This window comes from Patella vulgata, chromosome 1, assembly GCF_932274485.2.
Source record: "Patella vulgata chromosome 1, xgPatVulg1.2, whole genome shotgun sequence".
NCBI lineage: Eukaryota > Metazoa > Mollusca > Gastropoda > Patellidae > Patella > Patella vulgata.
The window spans coordinates 36,984,596-37,011,272 of NC_065879.2; the positions used below are offsets into that span (position 1 = coordinate 36,984,596).

Below are 26,677 nucleotides of genomic sequence, written 5' to 3' on the forward strand. Positions count from 1 at the left end.
ATCTCTTAGAATCGGGATGTCGGGAAATGCTGAAAAAATATGATTTATGGAATCAGTTGGCGCAGGTTGGTTGAAAAAAAATTTAGGTGGTTCTCTACCAAAGTCTTCCAATTGATATGATAGACAGGATCCAACAGGCATGTAACCAAACACAGTATCAACTACAAAAGTGGGTTCTTGGTCAAGTAATAGATATGAAAATGGAGGTGGGGGTTCTTTATTCTTAAGATCCATTACATGGGAATTTATGTGCCCCGTTTTCAATCCACATTTTGCAGCAGGCCCCCTAGCATCATACAACTTCGATTTGACAGGATCCCGTTTTCTTTCGTTCTGATCTGTTGTGGAACGAGCAAAATGTGTTCCCATCACAGGTAAGGGGCATATGCTTTTAGCTCTTGGAATGTGCCATGTTTGGGGTTGACTAGTACATGACATGTTATTTAAGGGAATATCTTTCATACCAAGACTGGAAAAATCGTTAAGCTGGTACAAGAGGGCAAAAACATGATTGCAGTGTCCACCACTACCTCCTTTACATGAGCAGTGGGCGGTACAAATCTCGCCAAATTTACCATTATCGGATTCCAAACGACTAGACTCTTTTAAAGTTAGAAATAAATGGTGAGGCTCTTCGTTTTTCTTCATTGAACGATAACATCTAGCTTTAACATGATTACTAATATCTTTTACAGAACCGATGCAGACATCGTAAACATAGTTTTCACGGAACAATTTGTAGCTCTTTTCTCCGACGTTTTTTTTTACCCCCACCCTTCTTTAACCAGTTAGCCCACGTAACCGGACTAATTTTAGGGGTGTTTCTGAGGGATTTGGTCCAAATGATATGGTCATTCTTTAGAATACATTGGCAACATATCACATGCCATTTACAACAGGAGCATGAAGATGCGAACGGTACGCCTGGATCTGTTGACGACGGCGGCGTCGCCATGATCAACGTAGTATAATTTATAACTTGTAGTTGAATAAATGAAGTCCAATTACACTCAAGATGAAGAAATTTAAACGTTATTTGTTCACACGAAATAGTTATTAAACAGTATAAATGCTGATCAAAACAATAAAAGTTATGAATATGCAGTAATATGAAAAATAAACACGAAGGCAATCACGTTACTTTAAATGAAATTTAACGGTTCAGTCAGGACGTCACGTGACTTCTTAGCTGAATCGGTCTATCCCCTAGACCTCACGCTAAATTTAACATCTCGTGACCCGTCTTCATTAGCCCGGATGTTCGGAGGAGAACAGTGGGACGTTAACCCCCATTTCATTTACATCTCGTGAGCTATGACGAAATCTGCAATGTGCCTTAGCTTTTAGTCCTAACCTTTCGCACTCGGCAAACCTCGGCAGAAGGGTACTGGAATCTGCTGAGGTTTGCCGAATGAACCTTTCGCAAACGTAGATACTTTATCCTTGACCCCGCAACCTTTCAAGTTCCGGATGAACAGTTACACCAAACAAAACAACTTGTTTGTCATCCAATGATTCGGCGTTTTCTTACAACCATGCCGCCGGTAAGCAAGAAATTCGATTTGATAGTAATTGGCGGTGGTTCTGGAGGACTTGCAAGTGCAAGAAGAGCTGCAGAATTTGGTGTCAAGGCAGCAGTTGTTGAGGAGGGTCGATGGGGTGGCACGTGTGTGAATGTGGGGTGTGTTCCCAAAAAAATTATGTTCAACACCGCTTTGCACGCAGAAATGTTACCGAATTATCGAGATTACGGATTTGATGTGGAGATGAAAAAGTTTAATTGGAGTCATATAAAGTCTTCACGTGATGCCTATATCAAAAGATTGAATGGTATCTATGATTCCAACCTTGATAAATCGAAAGTAGAGAAAATTCTTGGTCATGCTACTTTGACACAAGATAGGGGTGTTCAGGTTGGAAATGATACTTATTCTGCTGACCATATCTTAATTGCTACAGGAGGTAGACCAATTTTTCCTGACATACCTGGAGCTGAACATGGTATAAGTAGTGATGGATTTTTTGAGCTTGAAGATCTTCCCAAGAAAACTATAGTAGTTGGGGCCGGATATATTGCTGTGGAACTCGCAGCCATATTTGCCTCACTTGGTTCAGAAACATCGATTTTTATACGACATGATGAAGTTCTTAGAACATTTGATACTTGCATTAGTCGAACAGTGACAGAGAATCTTGAAAATGGAGGGGTTAAAGTCCATCGTCAAACCAATGTCAAATCTGTCCAGAAGGAAGCAAATGGTAAATTAACCATTACAACTGTCGCAGGAGATGTTCACAAGGATGTGGAATGCTTATTGTGGGCTATTGGTCGTATACCCAATACAGATAACTTAGGATTAGAGAATGTTGGAGTAGCTTTAGACAAGAAAGGGAACATACAAGTTGATGAATATCAAAATACGACAGCTGATAAAATCTATGCACTAGGTGATGTCTGCGGTAAAGCTCTGCTTACACCAGTAGCGATAGCAGCAGGTCGACGCTTATCGCATAGAGTATTCAACAAAGAAAGCAATCTTAAACTGGATTATGATAACATTCCAACTGTGATATTTTCTCATCCACCTACCGGCACCATAGGACTGACGGAAGCCGAGGCTGAGAAGAAATATGGAAAAGACAAGCTTAAGGTTTACACCTCCAATTTTACTCCAATGTACTTTGCTGTTACCCAACATAAAGAAAAGTGTCTTATGAAGTTAATTTGTGTGTTGCCGGAAGAGAAAGTTGTTGGCCTGCATATGGTTGGACAAGGATGTGATGAGATGTTACAAGGTTTCTCTGTGGCAATTAAGATGGGTGCCACTAAGAAACAATTTGATGACACAGTAGCCATACATCCTACATCATCAGAAGAATTAGTTACTATGAGATAGTCAATCAATATCTAATTAGAACAAAAATTAACATTTATTCAATTAATTTTAACTATGTCTTAACTATATTTCAATTTATTAATTAATTAAATTTATGCTTTTTTATAGTTTCATCATTTATCCTGTGATTATAAGCAACAGCCAACATTTAATAAATTAGTAACTATAGTATCCCTAATATCTTATCAATATTATATTTAAATACAGAAAATTGAGCCAGTGTTATGTCCTCTAATGAATAGCTTTAGTGTAGTTATCTCCCTTATATTTATTAAACCATAGACCTGATTGAAAACTTAAGCTCATATTTTCGATAGTGGGTTAGTGCTAATCATAGATTTAATCTCCGATTTTCTGACCAGTCATATTCTGGAAGGCTGACTAAATTTTAAACTCCGATTTTTATAAACTTTGATTAGGCTAATCATTGAGTTTATCATTGTTTGAGAATACAATAAAATGTGATATTCTGAAACTTTAACTTGTACTTAATCATTGATTATATCACCTCAAAAATTAGTCATCTCAGGGGGCTAGTTTAAGGAAGGATTAAGTGCATGGATATGCCATTATGATGCATTCACTGTCTATAGAAATGGATATTTTTCATAGATTTCAGGCAAATTGCACTTATATTATGCCTTGAAAGCAACACATCCACACTCACCATAAATTTTGTTTGAAAAGATTTATAAAATATTATACATTATCTCTAATATGTACACATGTAAAACACGTATTATAAGTATTGTTATTTTATTAACTCAAAATGAATACACTTTTTAACAGAAGCAATCCAAGGGTACAAATCAATCTCTTAACACAATAGACTGGAGGCTCAACGCTGCAGGGGTGTCCATCAAATGGGCACAAAACCAGACCCAACTTTTCTATAGTAAAATTTTGCGTAGAATATGATGCCGAGTGGTATTTTTGAAACAGGTTTCGAAGTGTTTTGGTTCTGTTATGCAAGATCTTTTTCGAGGTTCGAAAGTAGAAGTTCAGCATAAGACCACCTAAATATACATTTTAAATGTTCCTATTATTAATTAGAACAGGTTTCGCTTTAGTTTTTTAAATTTTACGCTGATAGTTGTTGCTTTAAATCTTCCTAGTGCTAAAACAGAAAATTTCACCTTTTGACCTCCGGGGTCACAAAGAAGAAAGGTGAATTTAGCAAGTTTACATTTTTATTGAAAGGGTAATTACTTTCGATCATTTTCAGTTTATTTTCATGATACAAGAATGGCTGCGCATTCACTTTCTGTGCAAATGAACTCATTTGACCGTTGACCCCGAATATCTGGAAAACGTCCCAACAGCTGACTGATTACCACCCCGCATCGTATTCTACGCGAAATTTTACTATAGAAAAGTTGCGTCTAGTTTTGTGCACATTTGATGGACACCCCTCCGCACTGAGCCTCCAGGCTACAACTAGAGCATCCCTAACGCTGCAATATATGTTCACATTCCTGCTTTCATTGATATGGTACTTTTTAAAATGAAGAGAATGAAATATGAAATAGCTGCAATGACTGTAATATGACAAGAAGCAAAGAAGCTAGTCATTGGGTTTCTTTTGCCAAATTTAGAGAATAAATATTAACAAAAAAGTGGGTGGGTCATTCCATGTCCAGTGGGCCAGGGGTGGGAAATCGCCCCCCTCGAAAAAATCTTTACCTTTCTAGTGAAGATATACAGCTCAAATTTGGTAGCATGATAGAACTTTTTGTGTAGATTACGAATCTGCAATCAGATTACAGGTTCGCATGCTACTTGGCTCTAAAAACCGAAAATAATTGATGCAACTATATATTTTCTGGATTTTGTAGTGCTCCAGGACCTACAAAGTAATAGACCCAAATCTTGGACTATCCAGAGATTGTCGGTAGTTCTACATTAGAAACATATGAAAACGCATCAGTCTTCACTAGATACCCAGAAAACTGGCCTCGAATATGGTTTTAGACACAAATTTTCGAAAATTGCCTCATATTTTCGAGCCGATAAAACCCGGTAGATGAGCACCTAAAAATCTGAAACTTGGTGGAATTATAGTTGGTACTAATGTCTCCAACATATGTTAAAGCCATTCTTGTCCCATGTCTCAGTGTTTTTTCGATTTTTTTTTTCAAAATCTGTGTTTTGGGTCATTCCATGTCAGTTATCACCCAATGAGTTAAATCGCACCTGAACATAACCCAGTAACCGATAGGTCAAAATTGTTAGAATAAGTATTATTTGTGAATGCAGCTCAACAGTCTAATTGGATGGTTCGAATTCAGGTCGGTAAATCTAGAAATATCAGATAATTTTTTACAGAAAATGGTCCTGTGACGCATAGGCGTACGACAGTACGAGCTCGATGAATGTTTTAAAATTGAGCTGTCTCAAACGCCTTTTCCTGCTATTCAAGCCCGTGAATACAGCAACTTCAATGTGGTCCAATATATTCCACCTTAGTTGATTTACCTGAATCCCAAATCCAAAACAACCAATTAATCGTTTTTATACGCCCACATTTTCATGTGGACGTAGGGGGGTTGGATGGCTGAATGGTTAGCGTGCGCGCGGTGTATCATAAAGTCTGTCATTTAGTCGACTGGCGTGGTTTCGAATCCCCGGTTGTACGTGACAAGGAGTAGGGTCGCCTGTCGAACCTCGTGGGTTTTCTCCGGGTCCTCCGGGTTTCCTCCCACTGCTAAAGACCCCTATGCGCAAGCGAATTATTGAAATAAAATTAAACCATATGTTAGTCCCGAAATGACCTAGTTTGTGTCGAGTGGACGTTAAACCCCATTTCTCTCTCTCTCTCTTTCATGTGGACGTATATTGTTGTCGATCCTTTCGGTTCCTTTCCATATTGGCATGTATCGGACCGTAACTTCATGGATTATGGCCCCTGATTGTACGAAAATCGCGTTTTTAGCTTGTGGACCCTATAGAGGTCACAATTTTCATCTGATTTTGTTGAAATTTTATTTCCTTTCGATATTCGCGCCTATCGGACTGTAACTTCCTGAATTATGGCCCCTGATTGTACGAAAAATCACGTTGTTTAGCTTGTGCACCCTGTGGAGGTCACAATTTTATTCCGATTTAAAAAACGTTTGAATATATCACCGTTACACCTTAATGACAGTTGAGTTCGAATTTCATGAAAATCGGACCAAAACTGCCAGACAAAATAGCCGCCACTCGAACGCAAACAGTGTAAAAATATGGTATATCAATGTTCTGGACCCTCTAAGAGCTCACAATTTTGATCCAATTTTAATGAAACTTGAAATACATGTTTATAACCTAAAGATTTTGGTTCATTTCAATATTTGCGCATATCGGATCGTAACTTCCTGAATTATGGCCCTTGACTACGAAAAATCGCGTTTTTAGCTTGTGGTCCCTCTAGAGGTCACAATTATTATCTGATTTAAAAAATCGTGTGAATATATCACCGTTACACCGTAATGATGGTTGATTTTGAAAATCTTGAAAATACGACCAAAACTGACGGACAAAATGGCCGCCCCTCGTATAACGCAAATGGTGTAAATAAAGGCCAAATTTTTTTTCTGATTTTGATGCAACCTTAAATTTTATGCTTATATCACAAAGGTCTTGGTTCCTTTCGATATTCATGCATATCGGATCGTAACTTCCTGAATTATGGCCCATGATTGTATGAAAAATTGCGTTTTAAGCTTAATGTGGTCGCTCTAGAGTTATAATTTTTATCCAATTTAAAAAAAAAACGTTTGAATATATCACCGTTACACCCTAATGATGATTGAGTTCGAATTTCGAGTAACGGATAGGTTAATAAAGGGACTAGGTGATACAGACTGCAACAAACAAAAGGAATTCCTTTGACCTTATTTCGTCTTACTTCCAGTCCGTCGAAGATACGAATAGCCAAGTGAGCACGCTTCAAGTTTGATTTGTAATTAATAACGCTGTAAAATGACCAATTTATTTTCATTGGAAGGTGTATAATGATCAAATAAAGTCTCGTTGGCAATAAAAATGACGGAAAGTGTTAGAACTAGTGAGTATTCTGAGATGATAGCAGACGAAATATCTTCAACGATTCAAAACAATATGGTGGGTGATTGACTTTGTGTTATTAGTAATACTAGTGAGTCAAACAGTAGTAAGAAGTTTTATTTTAATCCCTTCAAGTGCCTGTGCCCTATAGTGATCGGCCCACGTCTGGGATCTCATTAACATAGATATAATTTATGCATAATGGACAAATAATGGTAATTTCGGATGTTAAAGGAGCTAAATCGCTAACATTTGGGACCTAGAAATTGACACAAGTGGGTCGCAACTCGTATAATACTGTAATATGAATGTATATAAACTGATATACATTCAATGGTTTCCGTTTTTACTCTAATTTCAAATCAGTTATGTTCCGCGAAATAAACCAGCAATCTCAATCGAATGCAAATTTCTAGCGCCTGGTTATTCCAGTCTACATACGCCATTTGGTTTGGTGCAATATGTCTAGCCTCATTCCTCGAGTATCTTGCTAGAACTGGGGCTGAAACGCATTATGGTACACGATTCGTGTACCAATGGTAAAATCTTTATTTTGTCTTAAATATTGGATATCAGAAGCCAATCTTTTTCCGGTAAGATCACAGCATCAATGTTGATTTAAATTGACAAAAATTTGTGTTTTCAATGTTGAAGATTTTGGATGATATTGAGTTAGAGACTTAGCTACTTTAATCCGAGATAATTTTTCATTGTAGCGAAGATAATTACATCCCCATTGTGAAATGTGACTCAGATAACAATTACTAAAATACATGTACATTGTCCAAATACTAAAAATTTCATACCGGTACTCTAATTAGCATGGCTTTCTGTTTCATGGACCCGTTTTTTTCCTGTTTACCCTTTACTGATCCCTTTGACTTCGCAAACCCCAGGTTGTGAAATGGGGAAGAATTTCATAAAAAAACAGGATATGATTTATGAAATATGCAAATGATTTTATTTCAAGTAGATAGTTCAAATATAGATAATGAAAATTTCATATGCTGAAAATTTCATTCAAATTACTTTATTCAGAACGAAAATTATGAGTGAAATCAAGACTAAGTTTTGCTTATCCATTTTATCAAATTTTCAAATCATGCGGGTTAAGTTTAAACAATATTCTATTCATTTGAAAAGGATTGAACAACAGGCAAAGCCAATATAAGTTCTTTCCCATGCGGGTGTTCTACTCTCAGCCATCTGATGATCTAGAGAGTTGGTTATATGCTTGTCGTGTGATTAAAAGTTTAAATGATAGTTCATATAACATTTGAAGCCAAAAAAGACTACAATAGTCGGGCAAAAGTGTCCACAAGCTAAAAAAAAACATGATTTTTTGTACAATCAGAGGCCATAATCCATTAAATTACAGTCAGATGCATGCCAATTTCGAAAGGAACTGCATTCCTTGGGAGATTTACCTATATTTCAAGTTTCATCAAAATTGGATACAATTTGTGACCTGTAGAGTGTCCACAAACAAATTGTGGATGGACGCGGAGCGACAACAATATGAAAATGGGGGCATATAAAAATACATACCTTATATAGGCAAGAATGGATGTCTTGATTATTCTGTCTACTGTAGATAATATCTTGAACTCAAATCCGTTACCAAAGATCATACCTCCAAGTGTTAGCAGATTTTTAAATGTACTTATTTTAACCAGGATAATATTGCTCACAATGATTACTCACCAAGTCATGACTTCCTAGTCGACAGTGATATAATAAATTCATTATCATTGTAATTATATATACTGGTATAGCAAGTACAGCCAGTTCTTTATCTAAATCTTACATAATGCAACTTTAAAGGGGAATTATGTAAGATTTAGATACAGGGCTGACAGATTTTGATATAATTGTTTTTTTTAAAAAAAAGATAATGAAAAGGGAATATATTGAAAATTTCAATGAAATTACTTTATTCTTAGCCGAGTTACCGACATTAGAAAAACAATGTAGTCTCAATTGTCATTGCTACTGTTGTTAAAGTAATAAACAAAGTCTCTATTATCCATTTTTAAATTAAATCATTAACCATCAATCATATTTAAATCTGTTGACAATGTCACGTATCCGATGGCATTGAGAGTTGATTATGGTCTTGGTAAGTTAATTAATAATTTACATTTAAGGCATAAAAAAAGACCTGCAGATTTAGCTCAATAATGGCCCTTTAATTCTAGGGGGTTTTTTTGCCAACAATTAATAACACTTCCGAGTATACAGTACACCCATTACTCATAAAGAATACAGCACTGAGTGTGTGGACATAAATATACATCCTGGTAAAACCATGGTCTAAAAAAAAAATAAAAGTCTTTGACTGTCTCTATTGCACATTTGACTGGCCCTGCATGTCAACAATGCAATACCTTCACCGTCAAAAAAAGTACATCATAGACATAGTCAAGCTAATCATCTAGGAACCGAAGGCAAGTGTGTTTGTGTTCAACTCTTCCCGTAACCTGTCTTTGTATGTTTGGATCATAGCACTTATTAATGCTTAAGACTGAGCTAGTAATGCTTAATACTGAAATATAAGTTGGGTTTAGATTACCATGAGACTAAAATATAGTAAATCTTTAATACCTTATTTTTTTCTTGCTCACACTCTTTAGTAATGAATGCAAAGGAATCCAGAATTTTAGACAGACAGCCCTCCTTCTTGTCCTATACACATGATCAGGAATGATTAAACAAGTAAAATATGAAATATAGCTTTATTATCAATGTCATGATTACAGTGATATATGTAGAAAAAGATGTTTTAACAATTTAATAATATTAAAGAAAATGATATTGATAATTGTATTGTTTCCAAAATCAATATATATAAGATAATCAGGTTTTTTTTAGAGTCTTATTTTTAAGCTATGCATTTATTAATAGGCCTGTACATCCGTGATCATATCCTGAATGATCTGAATAATATACATGTATTAATGGCTCTTTTCAACTAGGATGTAAACTTGAAAAGATCAAAAAGATCAACTAGGATGTAATCTTGAAAAGATCAACTAGGATGTAACCTTGAAAAGACCACAATATATTCTAAAATTATAATTCCAATCCTTTCATGCTCGAAGTCATAGATTGGTTTAGTCAACAAATCAGGTTTATAAAGAGGTAAGAATAAAGAACTAAAAGATGTATTTAACAAAACTGTTAAAGGTTAAACAAACACTTCCATAATACAGTTTCAATGTGGGATTTAACTTAAAACTTGTATTGCTGAGATCCACAAGGATGTATGATTTGAGAAAAATATAAATAAGTAAAAATTTCAAGGTTAAGCACCATACTTTAAAATTAGACTCTTGAAAAGACAAATTATAAATAATAATAATAGATTTCACATAAAACTAGTGAGAGATTATCAGTTTCTTATTAATGTTATCTTACAATGAAAGTATAAAAAAATGTGAACATTTAAAAGACAAATTATTTATAACTAGTTGATTGGTGAATTTTTTTCTCTAAAGATCTTTATCAACAAGCAAAAAAAATGTAATTACCACAGATTTCAGTTTAGAAAAGTAATTATTTTAAATTATAAAGATTTCACACATGTTTGAGATTGAATTTTTCTTCATTTCATTTAACATACATGAAGATAATTACTAAAGCATTTCAGCAATCAAGTCCTAATTTCAAATGATCTTTCAGTTCCTCGTAAAAGTGGAACATCAGCATTACTGTAAGGGTGATTCCCAATACGATTGGTCAGTATAATTTTATGTTAACCAATCATATTTCCACTAGCGACTTACAGTGTTAATACTGATGACACTTTATACAGATGAATTTTCTACAAATGGAGTCAATTTAAACCTCTAATAATTAAAAGTAAGCCTATTTTATACTTCAGTCATGTAGGAATTCAGTCATATACATACTATCAATGCCTTATATCATTAAAACAACATTAAGAGATGATGCATGTAAATAGCTACATATTACATGAATTAAATTAATTTAATTAACATTAAATTACAATTATAATTGTTATCAATCATAAAACCAACCATCATTATATCTTCAGGACTATTACTTTTATATTATAGGGGTATACCATAAATATATGCGACATATCTTCACAATTTGTAGAAAAAAGTTACGAGAATCTATATGTCCAGAAAAGTTTTGATACCTAAAAGGTTACAACAATCTGTATTTCCAGAAAAATTTAGATACCATTATTTGAAAATTAAGGATATTAATTACATACAACACTAGCAATTCAAGTACATGTAGTTTGTATTGCTAAAAGGATATGAAGATAATAAGTTGAGAACAGGTTTTTTCCACTAACTGTTTTATCTAGCAGGCTTATAAACTAAATACAATAGCATATGCAAAGTGTTTAATTACAGAAAAAATCGTTATTGATACATCAAATTTGGTTTTTAATTTATACTGGCAAGATATCAATAATGGAGTGGTCCACAAAATTTATAACACTAATAAACTGAAGCTTAATACTTTATAATATATCTATTAATAACAACTACAAAAAAATATATATAATATATATCTTAATAATATAAGCCTAATTGCTAATCCCCAAAAATCTCTCCAAAACTAATAACAAAAGCTCTGTGTCTATTTGTGGCAAAATGGTGCAATGTCATCTTCTGTGATATCAGAAAGCATATTCATCTGATTTTTCTTCTTGTAAATAGGAAGTAACATGGAGGAGATAGATCCATCTGCTTTACTGAGTTCACTTAGATTGACTCGATGACGTGTATATGGAATCTTTTCATCAATTACCTGTTAAATAAGCAAATAAGACCATCAGTCATTTAGCTATATATTGAATAAAACAATAATTAATGCAATAAACAAAACCTTTCATGACTCAGATTGATTTTAATATGCATTTCTGTTCTGTAACAGATTAAAATATGTCCTAGTTACAAGTACTACGTAAATAAACATGATGTCTTTCAAACCAATAAACAATTATCTGTGATAAATATTCTATAGTTGTTACATATGGGATCCCCTGAACCATGGGTTCCATGTCGACCATATATGCCGGTAAAGACCTAGGGCTATGGAAAATGACCGTGACTAGATCTGACCCATAGTCATTTTGCACGCCGGAAAAAGAGCGTTTTTTTTTCAAAACTCTAGAAAATAAGGGTCTATGTTGGTAAGTAGTGTTTACCGGTAATAGTATTATTTTTACACCTTCATAAGAAGTACCTTTATACACTTGCTGTAGTGATCATCGCAATTATGAAGTTATGTACAATGTAAATAAGTTCACAGTTATATTTCAGTGTTCGATTTAGGTACTTAAACCTACTTTAACTTCCTATCCCTGTGGAATCTGGGACCTCCCTTTAATAGTGTATACTATTTACATTACAACCAAATATCTTACTGCTTTTTTTCTTCTTCAGAAAATACAGTACCAATTTTTTTAATAATATGATAATTACTAGAAAGAATGTGGATATTTACAGCTGTTGCAAACTCATATTTAGCACTAATTCTGGTAAATAATATTAACAAATTAGAAATATTTAAATAAGGAAGCACAATGACAATTCTAAACTAAAAAAAATCATCTTCAGTAAATAAAAATAGAGACCATGACACAATGGAAAGAAAAGGGCTTCTAAATGATTTTTAAAATCAAAAAGGTTATGCATAGCAAAGCTTGCCTAGATGGGAATTAACCTAAATGTGACACAAACAAGGTCATCTTGGGATTAACATATGGTTCTATTTTATTTCAATAATTTGCTTGTGTATAGGGGTCTTTAGCAATGAGAGGAAACCAGAGAACCCTGAAGAAAATCTACGAGGTTGGACAGGTAACCTTACTCTTTGTCACGTACAAGCAGGGAATTGAAACCTAGCCGCTTGACCCAATGACAGACCTTATGAAGCAAAGCGCATGTGTTAACTGTTTGGCCACCCCCCACCCCCTATTTTCAAATACCCCTACTTATATCTGTACAATAAATGTGGAAAAATAGATTAAATTCTTAAAAACATATACATTACATAATCATATCCGCATTGACATGACATTTAAGATTTTGTCAATCTAATACTTCTATTATTCTGTAGGTAGAGCAATGTAAAACTTATATGACCAAATTCCTCCTTGAAATGGGGACGAGAAAGACCAATACCGAATGTTGAAAACGTTCCATGAAAATCAACACATGTGCATACCACAAAATTAAACCTGACCAAAAGTTGTACAGAAATACAACAGGTTCTAAAAGAAACATTAATTCAGTTGAGGTTTTTATTATCTACTAATACAACAGCAAATATATATTTTACTGAATATCTGAGTAAAAATTTTAAGTTTTCAAATAGAATTAAATAGCAATTTGAAAAAACTTTGATTTAGAAAGCTGGATTGATATTTGTAATTAGAATCACAAATAGCCTGGGATTTTTTTTAAAAAGTACACGTAGACCCAAATGAAATTGTTTCTTTTAGAATATGAACTGTATTGAATTTGAAGTGTTTTATTAATGCTCTAATCTCAAATGAATTAGATGCATTGTCCACATGGGATTTGGCTTATAAAAAGATCAAATGATGGACAGTAAAAATATACTAACTCTACATGTATAATTAAATCAACAATCATTAAATATTTGCTCCTGACTTCCATAGATGAGCAGTTAACAGTGTATGGTGTTAATACTAATTAACTGAATCCAATAATCTGTATTAGACAGTATATTAACTATAATGTGATATGTGCTGTTTTTGTAAGAATAAGAAGTACTGTATATGATCATGGAGTAAAAGTAACATGACAATTTTGATTTGAAGGAAACAATCACATAATCTGTCCACTAATTTTTGTAACATATAGTATATGGCTAATATAAGTAGTTGACAAATTTTAAAGTCTAGCTTAAAGATACATTATGTACATGTAAAACTAAATCAGCCTATTGCATGTCTTTCTTCTGACCTCAAACGTTATATAAATTCGACATTATGACAAGCCATAATCAACCCAGATGGTTGCGATTTTTAATGGACTGAAACCCGATTACCATTTAATCATTTAAATTAAAAATGTTGCATTGAAAATCGTACTACATTATTCTTATCAAAGCTTCAAATTTCACTCAGAATAAAACAATTTGACCGAAATTTTCAATATACTCCTTAACCATTATCTATTTTTAAACTATTACAGCGAGAACTGTCAGCTCTTTATCTAAATCTTACGCAATGCATTTTTTCAGTAGATATAAAGAGGATGGCATACAATTCAAAATTGAGAACGAAAATATTTCTTGGCAATCTAAAATCATTTACAGAAAGAGTGGATTTAAACCATTAAACATAAAAAAGAGTCAATTTATGTTTATAAATATGTCATAGGGATACCAATCACAAAATAAAGTTTTTTGTTAATACTGATACTGGTATGAGAGGAAATATTCAATTAAAATTATGGGATTATCTTCACTTATCAATTATACCAATATAAATATGGTATACCATAATCTCAAGTTCAACTGAATTAAAGTCTCTTATAAAGAGAATGAAAATAAAATTACTACCATGTTCTATTATTACCTCATACCTAAAACACAAACATGCTAAACATGTACACTAATATAATACCTAATTTACAATAATGCGGACGTTATATTCTTGTAATATTTCAGCTTCAAAACCATTAGTGGTAAAGCTGAAAATCTATTAGCTGTCTTGGAGAGTTCAGATATAGATATTTCATGTCGATCTTGGCCAAATGTTTGCACCATCTCCTAGCAGGGAATCAAAGTGGATGTAGAAAGTCACAACTTTCTATAAATTTGTATTAAAATCTAGACTGGCCAGTGCAAATAATTCAATATGTAAGATTGTAAAGACTATAATGATAATCATAATGATAATTTGTTTTTATTGACATATCAATCACATATTTTCTAGTTTTCTACATGGCAAAATCATTGATTATACTGGTAACATGCTATCATTTTCTTTCGATGTTAAAGATTCAGTTCTGCTTTATTGTTATAATCCCCTACCCCCAATCATTACAGTCTCTTCCTTCAGAAATTTTGATTGAGAGAAAAAGCCACAATAATAAAAGTCTAGTCTACATGTAGCTTGTGGTTAAATAACTTGCCTGTATAAATAATCATAGCATTACTAAGCAATGAATATGCTTCGACCAGCAGTTTTCTGAAGAGCGGTTTTCAAGTTTTGCGTGGTACACAACTCATAAATGGTGTTATAGTCTGAATTGTGTTAAGTTTCCTCATTATTATTATGTAAACAATCTCCACAATTTTGAAAAACAAATGAAAAAAAGTATGACCTATTGTCTTTTACAAAGTTTCAATGACAGGGCCACTAATTGCAAAAAGTTGGGTTTATTTTACGACAATCTCACAATATTTGAAATAAAATATCAAAACCTCTAACCAGTAGAGCGTTACCAAAAATCGTAGATGGACCAAACTAGGGGCGATTATACACTTATCAAATGCAGATTATATTATCATTATAAAACTTCGGAAAATATGTGATCGATTTAGAAAATTACACAGCACCAGTCAGATTGAAGGTGTTAGTACAATCAGTCACAGAAGAGTTACCTGCCCTTCTCTGATTATGGTACACCAATACAAGGCATATATGCAGTAAATGCTTCAAAACAATCGGTCTTTATTTATGGGTTAAGGTTCAGAAGAGATCAAGTTTTAATACTGGTATGTAAAGAAATCATTCTTTAATATTTGTAGGATCAAAGACTATTGGTATAAAAGAGGATGATTCTAAACATTAAATACAGGATTCCTAACATCTACACACAAAGACAACATAAAATACACTGCTACTAATGATCAACTACAAAATGGAAACTACAGGTATACTTAAATCTCAGATTCTGAATTTAATATTGGTCATTGTTATTTAAAAACTTTAGGTTATCCGATGGGTTTATTTCTGTTGTTGAAATTTCATTCGAAAGTAGCGTGTACACTGGGACCTCACTATACCATGTCTGAGCCGATTTCAATATAATTACATGTATATATGGCAAGCCCACCAACAATGGTATAGTGATGTCCTCATGTAATTCTTACATCTAAGGAATGGATTCACGAGGAACTGTTAAACTACAACATCTATTTTACAACAATCAAATATATATCTACATGAACTTTCATTTCTCCTAATTTACTGTAAATAAATATTCACAACATATAACCAAAAGTACATTCACATTCAATATTGCATATAGTGCAACCCATACAGCATACCATTGTACATTTTAAATATCATTCACTCATTTATTAATTTATATTATTAAAGTACATGTAAAGTGTAAGTCCCTGCCATTACTGCATATCAAAATTTGACACATAATGTGTATCAATAAACAATCTCTATCAAGTCTTTCCAAAATCATCTTTTTTTAAACAGAGACATACATGTACTGTATGCTTTTATATACTAAGCAACAGAAGAAACGTCAGGTTGGTATGTTACTCTGAATAGACGCATTGCATAAAACTTGCCAAATGTTTTTATTGTATATTTGTGACCACATCTCCAACTTTACCTGAGCAATAAGGCTCCTTCCCAAACACAGAATTGAACCCAGGAAATGTTCTTAAAAACGTAACCTGACTTCTGAGATGGTAATGTGTTCTCCATGATTTTCATGTAACTCATGCTGCACGTGCCGTTAACCGGAACCATCCCTATAAAATGCACCCCTATACCCGGTTGAATCATTGCCACGACTCACAACAGCTCAGGGGAACCAGGCACTTGGAAGACTCGACGCTGCCCAGACTACCCAAACCGCTGCCAATCACTTCCAGGCTTCAGCAACGGTTTTGGACCACCTACACCACGGATGATCTCCCCGAACTGGTAGACCAAGGGTTACCACAAGGCGACAATGTATATTATTATATACATTAGATGTAATATAAGCTTTACAATTCAGGAGATAACATCAAATTTTCATTGTCAAATCATATGATGTGTAAATAATTGAATGTAAAGTTATGAATTTTTCTTACTCCATAATTTTTCTCTCCCATTTCTTCTCGAGTTCTATGTATTAAACGACCATTAATATATAACATATCAACACCAGCTCGATTATCTAGATGTAGAACTCTATATGTATACTCAGCCAAACTTTGCATTTCCTAAAATAGATACATTATTGTACATATAGTTAACAATAAAATGGCACCATGAAAATAGTATCAATATTATTCTTTAATCAAACTTCTCAACAACTATTGAATTCCAGGTAAAAATAGGAGTCAGAATTAATCACTCCAGATCTATATAACATGTTAAAGGAGCAAAATCTCAATTTTCTGAGACCTGGAAATGGACGCAAACGGGTAGGAAAATATATATTAATGTAATATGGATGTATATAAACCAATTTTCATTCAATCATTTATGTTTTTACTGTAATTTCTGATCAGTTATGTTCGGCGAAATAAGTGAGCAGTCCCAATTGAATGGCTAACATAAAATATAAACAAGACTACATGTACATCAAATAGAATGTGTTTCTTATATATATTGGGCTATGCTAACCATATATTTTATTGGCTAGTAAACAGTTCTTCAACCAAATGGCTTTGTGTAAAATGGAATAACGAAAAATGAAAGTAGTCATATTTTCACGATTTCTTCTGGTTGGCAAAATTAATGCAATCTGATTAAAATACAGATCTATATTTCATACTTATACTTTCAATGGCCTACACTACATGAAGATCGGACCGGTTGTAGTAGAAGGTCACGTCAGGGGTTGTACGAGCGGCTTTTGACCCTATGACGTCAGACATTAATTAATCAATCTGTGTCGACGTTTCTACTATTTCTAGTGGTTTATCCACAGTTACGTGCATTGCACGCCAAGAAATCGCCGTAATAGACCGTTTCCTTAGTTAATCCCTCACTTCAACCAGAATGTGAGTTATATAACAACTCTTCCAGATCCTAGAGTTGTGAAGACAAGTAAAATCAAATTTTGAACTATAAAAAAACGAAACGAAATAGGATCTGTGTTTTAATCAGATTGAAATTAATGCAAAGATTTAATAATATGGGTAATAAACAATGTAAACAAATCAGTTTCAAACCTTCATAATATAATTTGCATCTTTTGTCTCAGCATCATTTCCACAACCAACAGCTACAATATTTCTGCCTGCCATATTAACAACATCTTTCAGATGTAAAAGTGTTTCACATTTACCAATTTTGATAAGATTCACATTGTATTCAGGAAAAAATTCTGCTACAGCTTGAGCACCTAAATCATTTGTTCTTTTACCAATACCAACAAATATTTCTTTACCTGTAAATATACAACATACATTATACACAACCCTTGGTATTTCTTTAGCTACATATATAGCTTAAAACTTTGACTTAACATTTAGACCGACTCAATAGTTCCTTTCGTAATCATTTCTCGCCACATCTAACAAAGGAATTTTGCAATTCAGAAACATAAAAGTCTGTGGTCTTTTGTTTATGTTTTTGAATCGCAAAATTCTACCGGAACATAGTGTTGGATTATTATGGCGAGAAATGATTCTTTTTGGCGAACAAATAAGAATTACCGTGATAAATATTCTGACCTGTAATAATACAAAGCTCACTATAGAAGGATACATAATAACAAACCAATAACTGATTTGCAGGGGGAGCTAACTAGAATATAATTGGACAATGCCCCCTTAGACTGTCCAAAAAGTCACAAGAAAAGGGCCATTTGCGCTATTCTCCACTGGACATACACTCAAGCCGACTTACTTATGATTTTAGTGTAAAGGTATGTACCATACACATTGGTGTGTGAGCTATATATAAGGTAAGTGGGTAAGATGCTGGCTCGCTAACCTGAAGGTTGTGTGTATGATCCCTGCATTGGCCGAGAAAGTTCATCCAGATTTTCCGGCGTGGTTCCCCCCTGTCAGTGATGCAGGACGGAGGGCCTGACAAGGACAGCTGTCTAGTCGTTCAGATTGGACGAAAAACCAAGGTTCCATGTACACATTGGTGTGCATGTAAAAGATCCCTTGACAGTTGGAATTCGATACAAGTGTAAGCTGTAGTGCCGCTGTCCGGGCAAAATTTCCCTCATAGCACACTGTATGATGTATGCCCGTCTTCATTAGCCCAGTTCGGAGCAGAACAGTAGGACGTTAAACCCCATTTCATTTCATTTCTATTTATAAGGTACAAGTATTCGTGGGTGTATGAGGGTTTTTATTGTTGTTGACCATTCAATGGTAAGGATATAACAAAATAATAAACTGTCAGAGATATCCCTTTCTGAAGCAAACTAACGTCCATCATAACATGTATAATAATCTTTTACAATATAAACTGTAAACAGAGATACTGTAACATTACTGGGAGAAATACTATTAATACAAAATAAACCTGTACATATGCACAAAATAACTGGGTTATTTAATATAATTACTTCTATTTCTCCTGGGAAATCTCTTTTATAAAATATATGGTTGTGGCCTTTTAGCTTTTCACCTACATGTCCATGTAACCTCTCTGAATCATACCCTAACCATGCATGACAAAAGCTATAAAACCACATGCTACATGTATATATTACAAAAACTGGGTGTTTGTTTGTTTTATTCATTAATCAGTAACTGAAGGAAACAGAAGTTTAAACTGGATATAACAAGCCAACAGTGAGGCTGATGTCCCCCGCCGAAAAGGAAAATAATTAGAGGACACATATAAATTTATCACAAATTATCTTTTACAAAGTATTGAACAATCAAACAGTATATCTTTACTTATAGTCTAACAATCAAAGTAGGAGAGTTATTGTTTTCCAAAGTCTCGACCAATCAAATTGCGTATCGCTCTGCTTACCCTGAGCAGAAAATGCTCATTATCAAACTTAGTCAAGGTATTACTGTAATGAAACTATACACCAAGTTTCATCAATCTCACTTAATTAGAACTAAAGTTATCGTGTCCCAAAGCATCAACCAATCAAATTGCTTATCTCTGCTTACCCTAAGCGGAAAATGCTCATCTTCAAACTCCATCAAGGCATTGACCTAATCAACACATACACCAAGTTTGAACATTCTAGCTCAATTAGGAAGAGAGTTATCGTGCCCCAAAGTATCAACCAATCAAATTGCTGCTTACCCTGAGCAGAAAATGCTCATTATCAAACTTAGTCAAGGTATTACTGTAATGAAACTATACACCAAGTTTCATCAATCTCACTTAATTAGAACTAAAGTTATCGTGTCCCAAAGCATCAACCAATCAAATTGCTTATCTCTGCTTACCCTAAGCGGAAAATGCTCATCTTCGAACTCCATCAAGGCATTGACCTAATCAACACATACACCAAGTTTGAACATTCTAGCTCAATTAGGAAGAGAGTTATCGTGCCCCAAAGTATCAACCAATCAAATTGCTTATCTCTGCTTACCCTAAGCGGAAAATGCTCATCTTCGAACTCCATCAAGGCATTGACCTAATAAACACATACACCAAGTTTGAACATTCTAGCTCAATTAAAAGTTATCGTGTCCCAAAGCATCAACCAATCAAATTGCTTATCTCTGCTTACCCTAAGCGGAAAATGCTCATCTTCGAACTCCATCAAGGCATTGACCTAATCAACACATACACCAAGTTTGAACATTCTAGCCCAATTAGGAAGAGAGTTATCGTGTCCCAAAGCATCAACCAATCAAATTGCTTATCTCTGCTTACCCTAAGCGGAAAATGCTCATCTTCGAACTCCATCAAGGCATTGACCTAATAAACACATACACCAAGTTTGAACATTCTAGCTCAATTAGGAAGAGAGTTATTGTGTCCCAAAAAGTGTGACGGACAGACAGACGGACGGACAGACGGACAGACAGACGGACAGACGGACAGACAGACGGACAGACAGACGGACGAACCCATTTTAATAGTCCCCTGCTTTCTTCGAAAGGCGGGGGACAAAAATATAAACTCTGAAATAGAAGAGTGAGGCTGATGTTTCCTGTCTCAATCCTAAAATAAATAGATAATGCTCATCAACTACCTACACATTTATCTTCTTAGAAAGCATGAATCAATCAAAGTTCTTATCAAGCTACTTAGTAAAGGTATTTATGTAATAAAAATATACCCCACGTTGTATCCCATGGTTAGAATTCGAGTTATCATGTTCCAAAGCGTTAACAAATCAAGCCTAACCAGAATATTACTCATCATCGAAATTAGTCAAGGTATTGATAAAAGGAAATTACAGCAAGGAAATTACAGCAAGTTTCATCACTTTCACTCAATTAGGACCAAAGATATCATGTTCCAAAGAATCAACAAATCTATTTGCTTATCTCTGCTCAGCCTAAGCATAATAATATAAGCTCATCCTCGAACTCAGCATGAACCTCTACACCAAGTTTATTATAAAATAAATTAAGATTCAGTGCCTGAGTGAAAGCGATAATTCTTTTTTAACTGAGTGATGTAGAAATTTAAATTTTATAGAAAGAAAATAAGACCAGATTCAATTCTAAAAGAAATGAAATGAAGTGAAATGGGTTTTAACGTTATACTGTTCTGCTCCAACTGGGTTAATGATGACAGGCATACGCCACAGTGTGCTAAAATGGAAATTTTGCCTTGACAGCAGGACTATGGCCTACTCTTATATCCAATATGAATTCCTACTGCCAAGGGATCTTTTGCATGCATGCCAATGTATACACGGGACATCGGTTTGTCCTTGTCAGGCCCGCCTTACTGCACCACTGAAAAGCGGAAACCACATCGGAAAATCACAATGAACTTTCTCGGCCAATGCAGGGATCGAACACACGGCCTCCAGAATAACAAGCCAGTGTTCGGTCTAACCCACTTAACCACCGTGGCTCCCAAATTTTAAAAACCTCTTGATAAGAACATGTTCCAGTACTCCAGTGGTGAACTCTAAATGTGTGAGATTGTGGAAATGGAAGATATTTTGTACATGTATGATATATTTGAAAATAGCATGATAATAACGATTATGTATTGTTGGAGATGATACATAATACTATGTAATAAATATAACCAGATATGATTAATAGCATATAATCTAATAACAGTACTTTTATATATAATCATTTGTAAAGCTATGTTTAAAGGTCCACTACATACATGTATAAATGATGTAGGCTACTTGAGAAACCATATTTCAATTTCCTTGTTAAAGTACTGTATGCTGCTGTCTCTTTAACCCATTAGGTACATATACAAATACCAAATTGCCTGCATTATTCTTCTACTTTTGATATCAGAAATTATAGAATCGCTATTTACTGACTTAAAATCTGTTTGTCATGACCAAGTGGTTGTACAATTAAATTATGACCACAGAAATGCACATACATGTACATAGTGAGTTACATGTCTTAAAAAGATATTCAAGGATTAAGCATGACAGAAAATTTACATACATGTACAAAAGAGAAATCTACAATTTCTATCAATATTGTGGCATTAAAAATATATTATACATATGTAGTACAGAAGCTTCAATAATTTTTTTAAATCCTTGTATCCCAGCATTTACATGTAATGCAGACTTTTAATATTTTCCAATGATGCTATTAATGCAACCAAAACTAATATGTGTTGTTTTTCCATTTTATCATATGTACATGTAGCGATATTACTACCATTATATAGCAAAAGAATATACCGTACTTGTAGTTGCAAGTCTGACATATAAGTAACAGAGAAATAAACAAAAGAAGCGGGAAAACCGTAAAATCTTATAACTTTTTAAAAGTTGCCATCTCATCTACATGCTTGTAACATCAAAGGCTGGGATGCAAAAATCTATGCAGATGAGGTGTTTTAGAATGTGTCATGGTTTCAAATACTCGTTAATCTCCAAAATTGTGAGTCAGTTTTGTATTTTTCGTGGGAAGTTCAGAACCAATTTAGTTCACTCAAATTTTAAAATTCCTTAGAAATTGGTTGTAACCCACTTTTAGACAATCAAAACAGGGAAATCGACAAATGTGAATACCTTTAATTTCTTCCATTTCACATAAGACATATTTGGAGCCTTTCTCATTATTTTCAATTTGTTTATGACTCAGGATATTTATAATAAATATATTCTAAAACTGCACAATACACCATTGTTGTAATTTTGGTGTTGAATTGACTAAAGAACAGATTGATAGTACATGTATACATGTATTAAAGTCAAATAATAGCAAAACTCAAATATACATGTATAATTGGTGTTTCCCCACTCTGATTAAAAACAACATTTTTCAATTATTTTCAAAGTTGTGTAAATATATCAACGATTATCCATGCAATATTATTTTTGAAACCTGGCTGAGAGAATTGGTGTCAAGTTTGTAGTTGTACTGCCAGTAATTAAATCTTTTGTTGTTACCTTTGGCAAGAGGTAATATTTTAGTACATTTCATTACTATTTCGTTGTAGAACCTTAAATCGATAGCAAAATATAAATATTCATTATTATTATTATTATTATATTGAATACGGAGCAAAACTACATTTATCATATACCTTAACCATTGATTTTTCATTAATGCTTACAAAATCGATAGATAAACCTAAAACATGCTGTTTCCAATTACATTTGTAAAAGTATGTATCTATATGTATATTAACTTTATTTGTTTTTTGTACAAATAGTTGGTCCCATTAACTAGGTGCCGAGACATGAAGGTTGTTAAAGTATGGTACCTGTAGTGTATGTAGCACAATTTTGACTAATTAGCAAAAGATGGGTTGCCAGACAACAAAACATGTGCCTAATAGCTAATTTGTCTGATGTGACTATTATTGAAGTTGTGGCATCATTGTGCTGTTGATAAATATTTGCAACAAGCACAATCTTTATACTGAAAAAAAATTGCTAGCTCGACAAGACTCTACAACATAAAATCATTGGTAACAACAACTCTAGAAGTAATTATCAGGAAATGTTCTCATAGCATAGACTTATTTATCGTAATAATCTAAGCAATGGATATTATGACTTAACTCTTGATAATAATAAGACGAGTAAAAGCTACAATGCTTTATTTTACCTAATGACCAATAACTTTACCTGAGATAATGGACTCTCATTCTTAAAAAAATATACATGTATATGTACACATATGTAAAAAGTGAGCAGACGAATTTAGAAAAAAAAGATAATTAGGAAAATCTCAATTTCTTTTAAGAATGCCATGATACCAAATTGAAAATATGTACCGGGGTGTACAGTGGATAATTTTTAGTAAAAGTAATATTCAAGTACATGTACATATTGCTTTGTAAAACACGTGCCTGGACATCAGTGGTGACTCATAAAGGACAAGCCTTATCTTTAGGTATTTTTTTTTATTGTAAGCCATCTTGTCTATTTCCTGAACAGATCATACATGTACATGTATCAAAGAAACATGTCACAACCAGGACAAATATAACTCAACAAGTTATAATTCATATTTTAAATAAAGATGTGCTTATTGTGTCAAATTGTTTAATTGTTACTTCATTTCAATTACATGTGTATTCTTTTGTAAACTTTTAATAATTTATTATAGGTTATAAATTAATGTCAGTGTCACAATGACATTTATATAGGCAACATTTTTTTTAGTACTAGTATGTGGATAAGTGTAATTTCTATTGGATTCAATTTTGTGACTAACAGTATAAGTGTGTCTGGCTTTCATATTTATTTGAAAACAGGACTCATTTTTAAAAAATATTATTAATGTGTAAACATAAAATTTGAAACCCAAGAACTACAGATACACATTGTACACATTGTAGAAGAATATTCAACAATGCTCAATAGTAGAGCACTTTTCAACATAATTCTAGCTAGGTTTTTCCCAACCTTTACTGGGTGTGTAGTATTATAATAATCATTAACTGGTAATAACAGCCAAACTCCTGGGAAAATCAAACATTGTATTCAAATAATTACCAGATATAACTAGGTTAAAAATATTTTCACACAAGATGTCAAAATAAGCCCTATTAAATTTATATTTTTGTATTTCACAGCTTACTGGTGATTATAAATAACTTAATCCATGAGAAAATTAAACATAGTTATATCACGAAGGCCTATACATGGGTGTATTAAAACAGGTATATGTTAGTAAAATTGTATACATTTGCCAGTCAATACATGGTATATGCCATCATTGACTCATGTTTACAAGAATATTTAAAACTAAATTTTCCACACAAAATATTAACTAACCCTAATATACAGGATGTTCTTTCTATCCATTACTCACCTGTGAATAAAACATCTCCCCCATCTAATGTTGCTTTTGCATCTTTTATTTCTTGGACATTTAATTTTAAGTCATTCTTTAATACCTTTCTTATTTCTCCAACCTAAAATATGTCAACATTACATTAATCTTGTTTTTGCTTTTTTTGTCAGTGATTTTCAAATTTGGTGTGGCCTTTTATAAAAAGAAATATACCCACGCTATAGCATTGGCCAGTGTACATCGGAATGTCAATACCTGCATAATCGAAAATGGATCTGTCGATGTAATAAATTTAATTTCTTGAAATCTTAGATACGTTTCAGTAACTTTAACAAATGTGCTATGTTTTTAGCAATCAATAATATATTTCTCACCTCTCCTTGCCTGGTTGTGTGACCTGGCCTGGCAATTAAAGCTGTACCCCCGATACAAACTGCACAGTCTTCAATGAAACAGCAGTCTGGATAGTTTTCGTCCTCTTGCAGTTCAATCACATTTACATCACAATTCTTTAGAATATCGCGTAAATCATCGTACTCCTTCCTCGCCCTATCTATATCTATAGGTTTTCCTGTTTTTGTCCGGAGAGCTTTGTACTGAAAAGTTTGAGGTATGCGGCATATAATCGCATAGTTGTACTTAAAGGTTTCACCGTGCGCCATGTTGAACTTTTAAAGTAGGTCACGTAACTGCTATAAAATTATCTCCCCTTAATGGGCGTGGCCAGGTATGAGTATTACTAATAGTATTTCGGCATGATAATCGAATCAGTAACACAGGAAAAGGGAGTTATATAATTTAAAGCACTTTGTACAAATATTTAAAAAATAATGCACCAATCTTTTTATACGTCTGTATCATGATTTTTTCATATTACAAATTTTAAAGCCAGTAATTGGCATCTACGACTATTCATTTAGATTCAGATTCAGAATTGTTTCCAAAGGATACAGAATTTTATTTCACGGAGACATTATTGAAATGAATGAAATGGGGGTTTAACATCCTACTTTACTGCACCAACCGGACTAATGAACAAAGTCATTTGCCTGGACTTGCAGCAAGGAAATTCCAACTGTCAACTGTTCTTTTACGTGCACACCAATGTGATGTACATAGGACCTGTTTTTTTCCTCCTTCCTGCACCTATGACCTGCAGAAACCAACACTAGGATCAAACCCCAAACACTTGGTTAGGGAGCCAGTGCCTTACATACTGAGCACAGAGGTTGCAAATATACACCACTACATGTATATCAATGTTAGTCTTAAATTTACACAATGTCTCAGACTTGCATGCTTTTTCATTACTACCTGCAAGTTGAAATCCTATATGGAAAGTGGCTCGGTAAAGCATTGGCTTGCTATCTTAGCGTTACTGTGTTCAATCCTGATGTTGGCCAAGA

At 33.6% G+C, this 26,677-nt stretch overlaps 3 protein-coding genes across 3 annotated transcripts in view; 1 reads left to right on the forward strand and 2 right to left on the reverse strand.

The window, feature by feature from the left end:
- Positions 1 to 8,619, reverse strand: part of LOC126832240 (tumor necrosis factor ligand superfamily member 10) — a 28,503-nt gene extending 19,884 nt beyond the window's left edge. Inside the window, exon 1 of the mRNA XM_050562955.2 lies at positions 8,493 to 8,619. The gene's annotated coding sequence lies outside the window, so the exon portion shown is untranslated. The remainder of the gene's footprint in view (positions 1 to 8,492) is intronic.
- Positions 1,455 to 3,607, forward strand: LOC126832228 (glutathione reductase, mitochondrial). The gene has a single exon (XM_050562946.2). The coding sequence runs from the start codon at positions 1,512 to 1,514 to the stop codon at positions 2,895 to 2,897; it is 1,386 nt and encodes a 461-aa protein (XP_050418903.1). The 5' UTR covers positions 1,455 to 1,511; the 3' UTR covers positions 2,898 to 3,607.
- A 1,046-nt stretch (positions 8,620 to 9,665) lies between the features above and the next one.
- On the reverse strand, positions 9,666 to 25,964 carry LOC126809830 (N(G),N(G)-dimethylarginine dimethylaminohydrolase 1). Its single transcript, XM_050534630.2, has 5 exons — positions 25,646 to 25,964; positions 25,290 to 25,392; positions 18,096 to 18,313; positions 17,007 to 17,138; positions 9,666 to 11,732 (listed from the first exon to the last, which is right to left on the reverse strand). The coding sequence occupies exons 1-5, from the start codon at positions 25,931 to 25,933 to the stop codon at positions 11,562 to 11,564; spliced, it is 912 nt and encodes a 303-aa protein (XP_050390587.1). The 5' UTR covers positions 25,934 to 25,964; the 3' UTR covers positions 9,666 to 11,561.
- Positions 25,965 to 26,677: the final 713 nt, after the last annotated feature.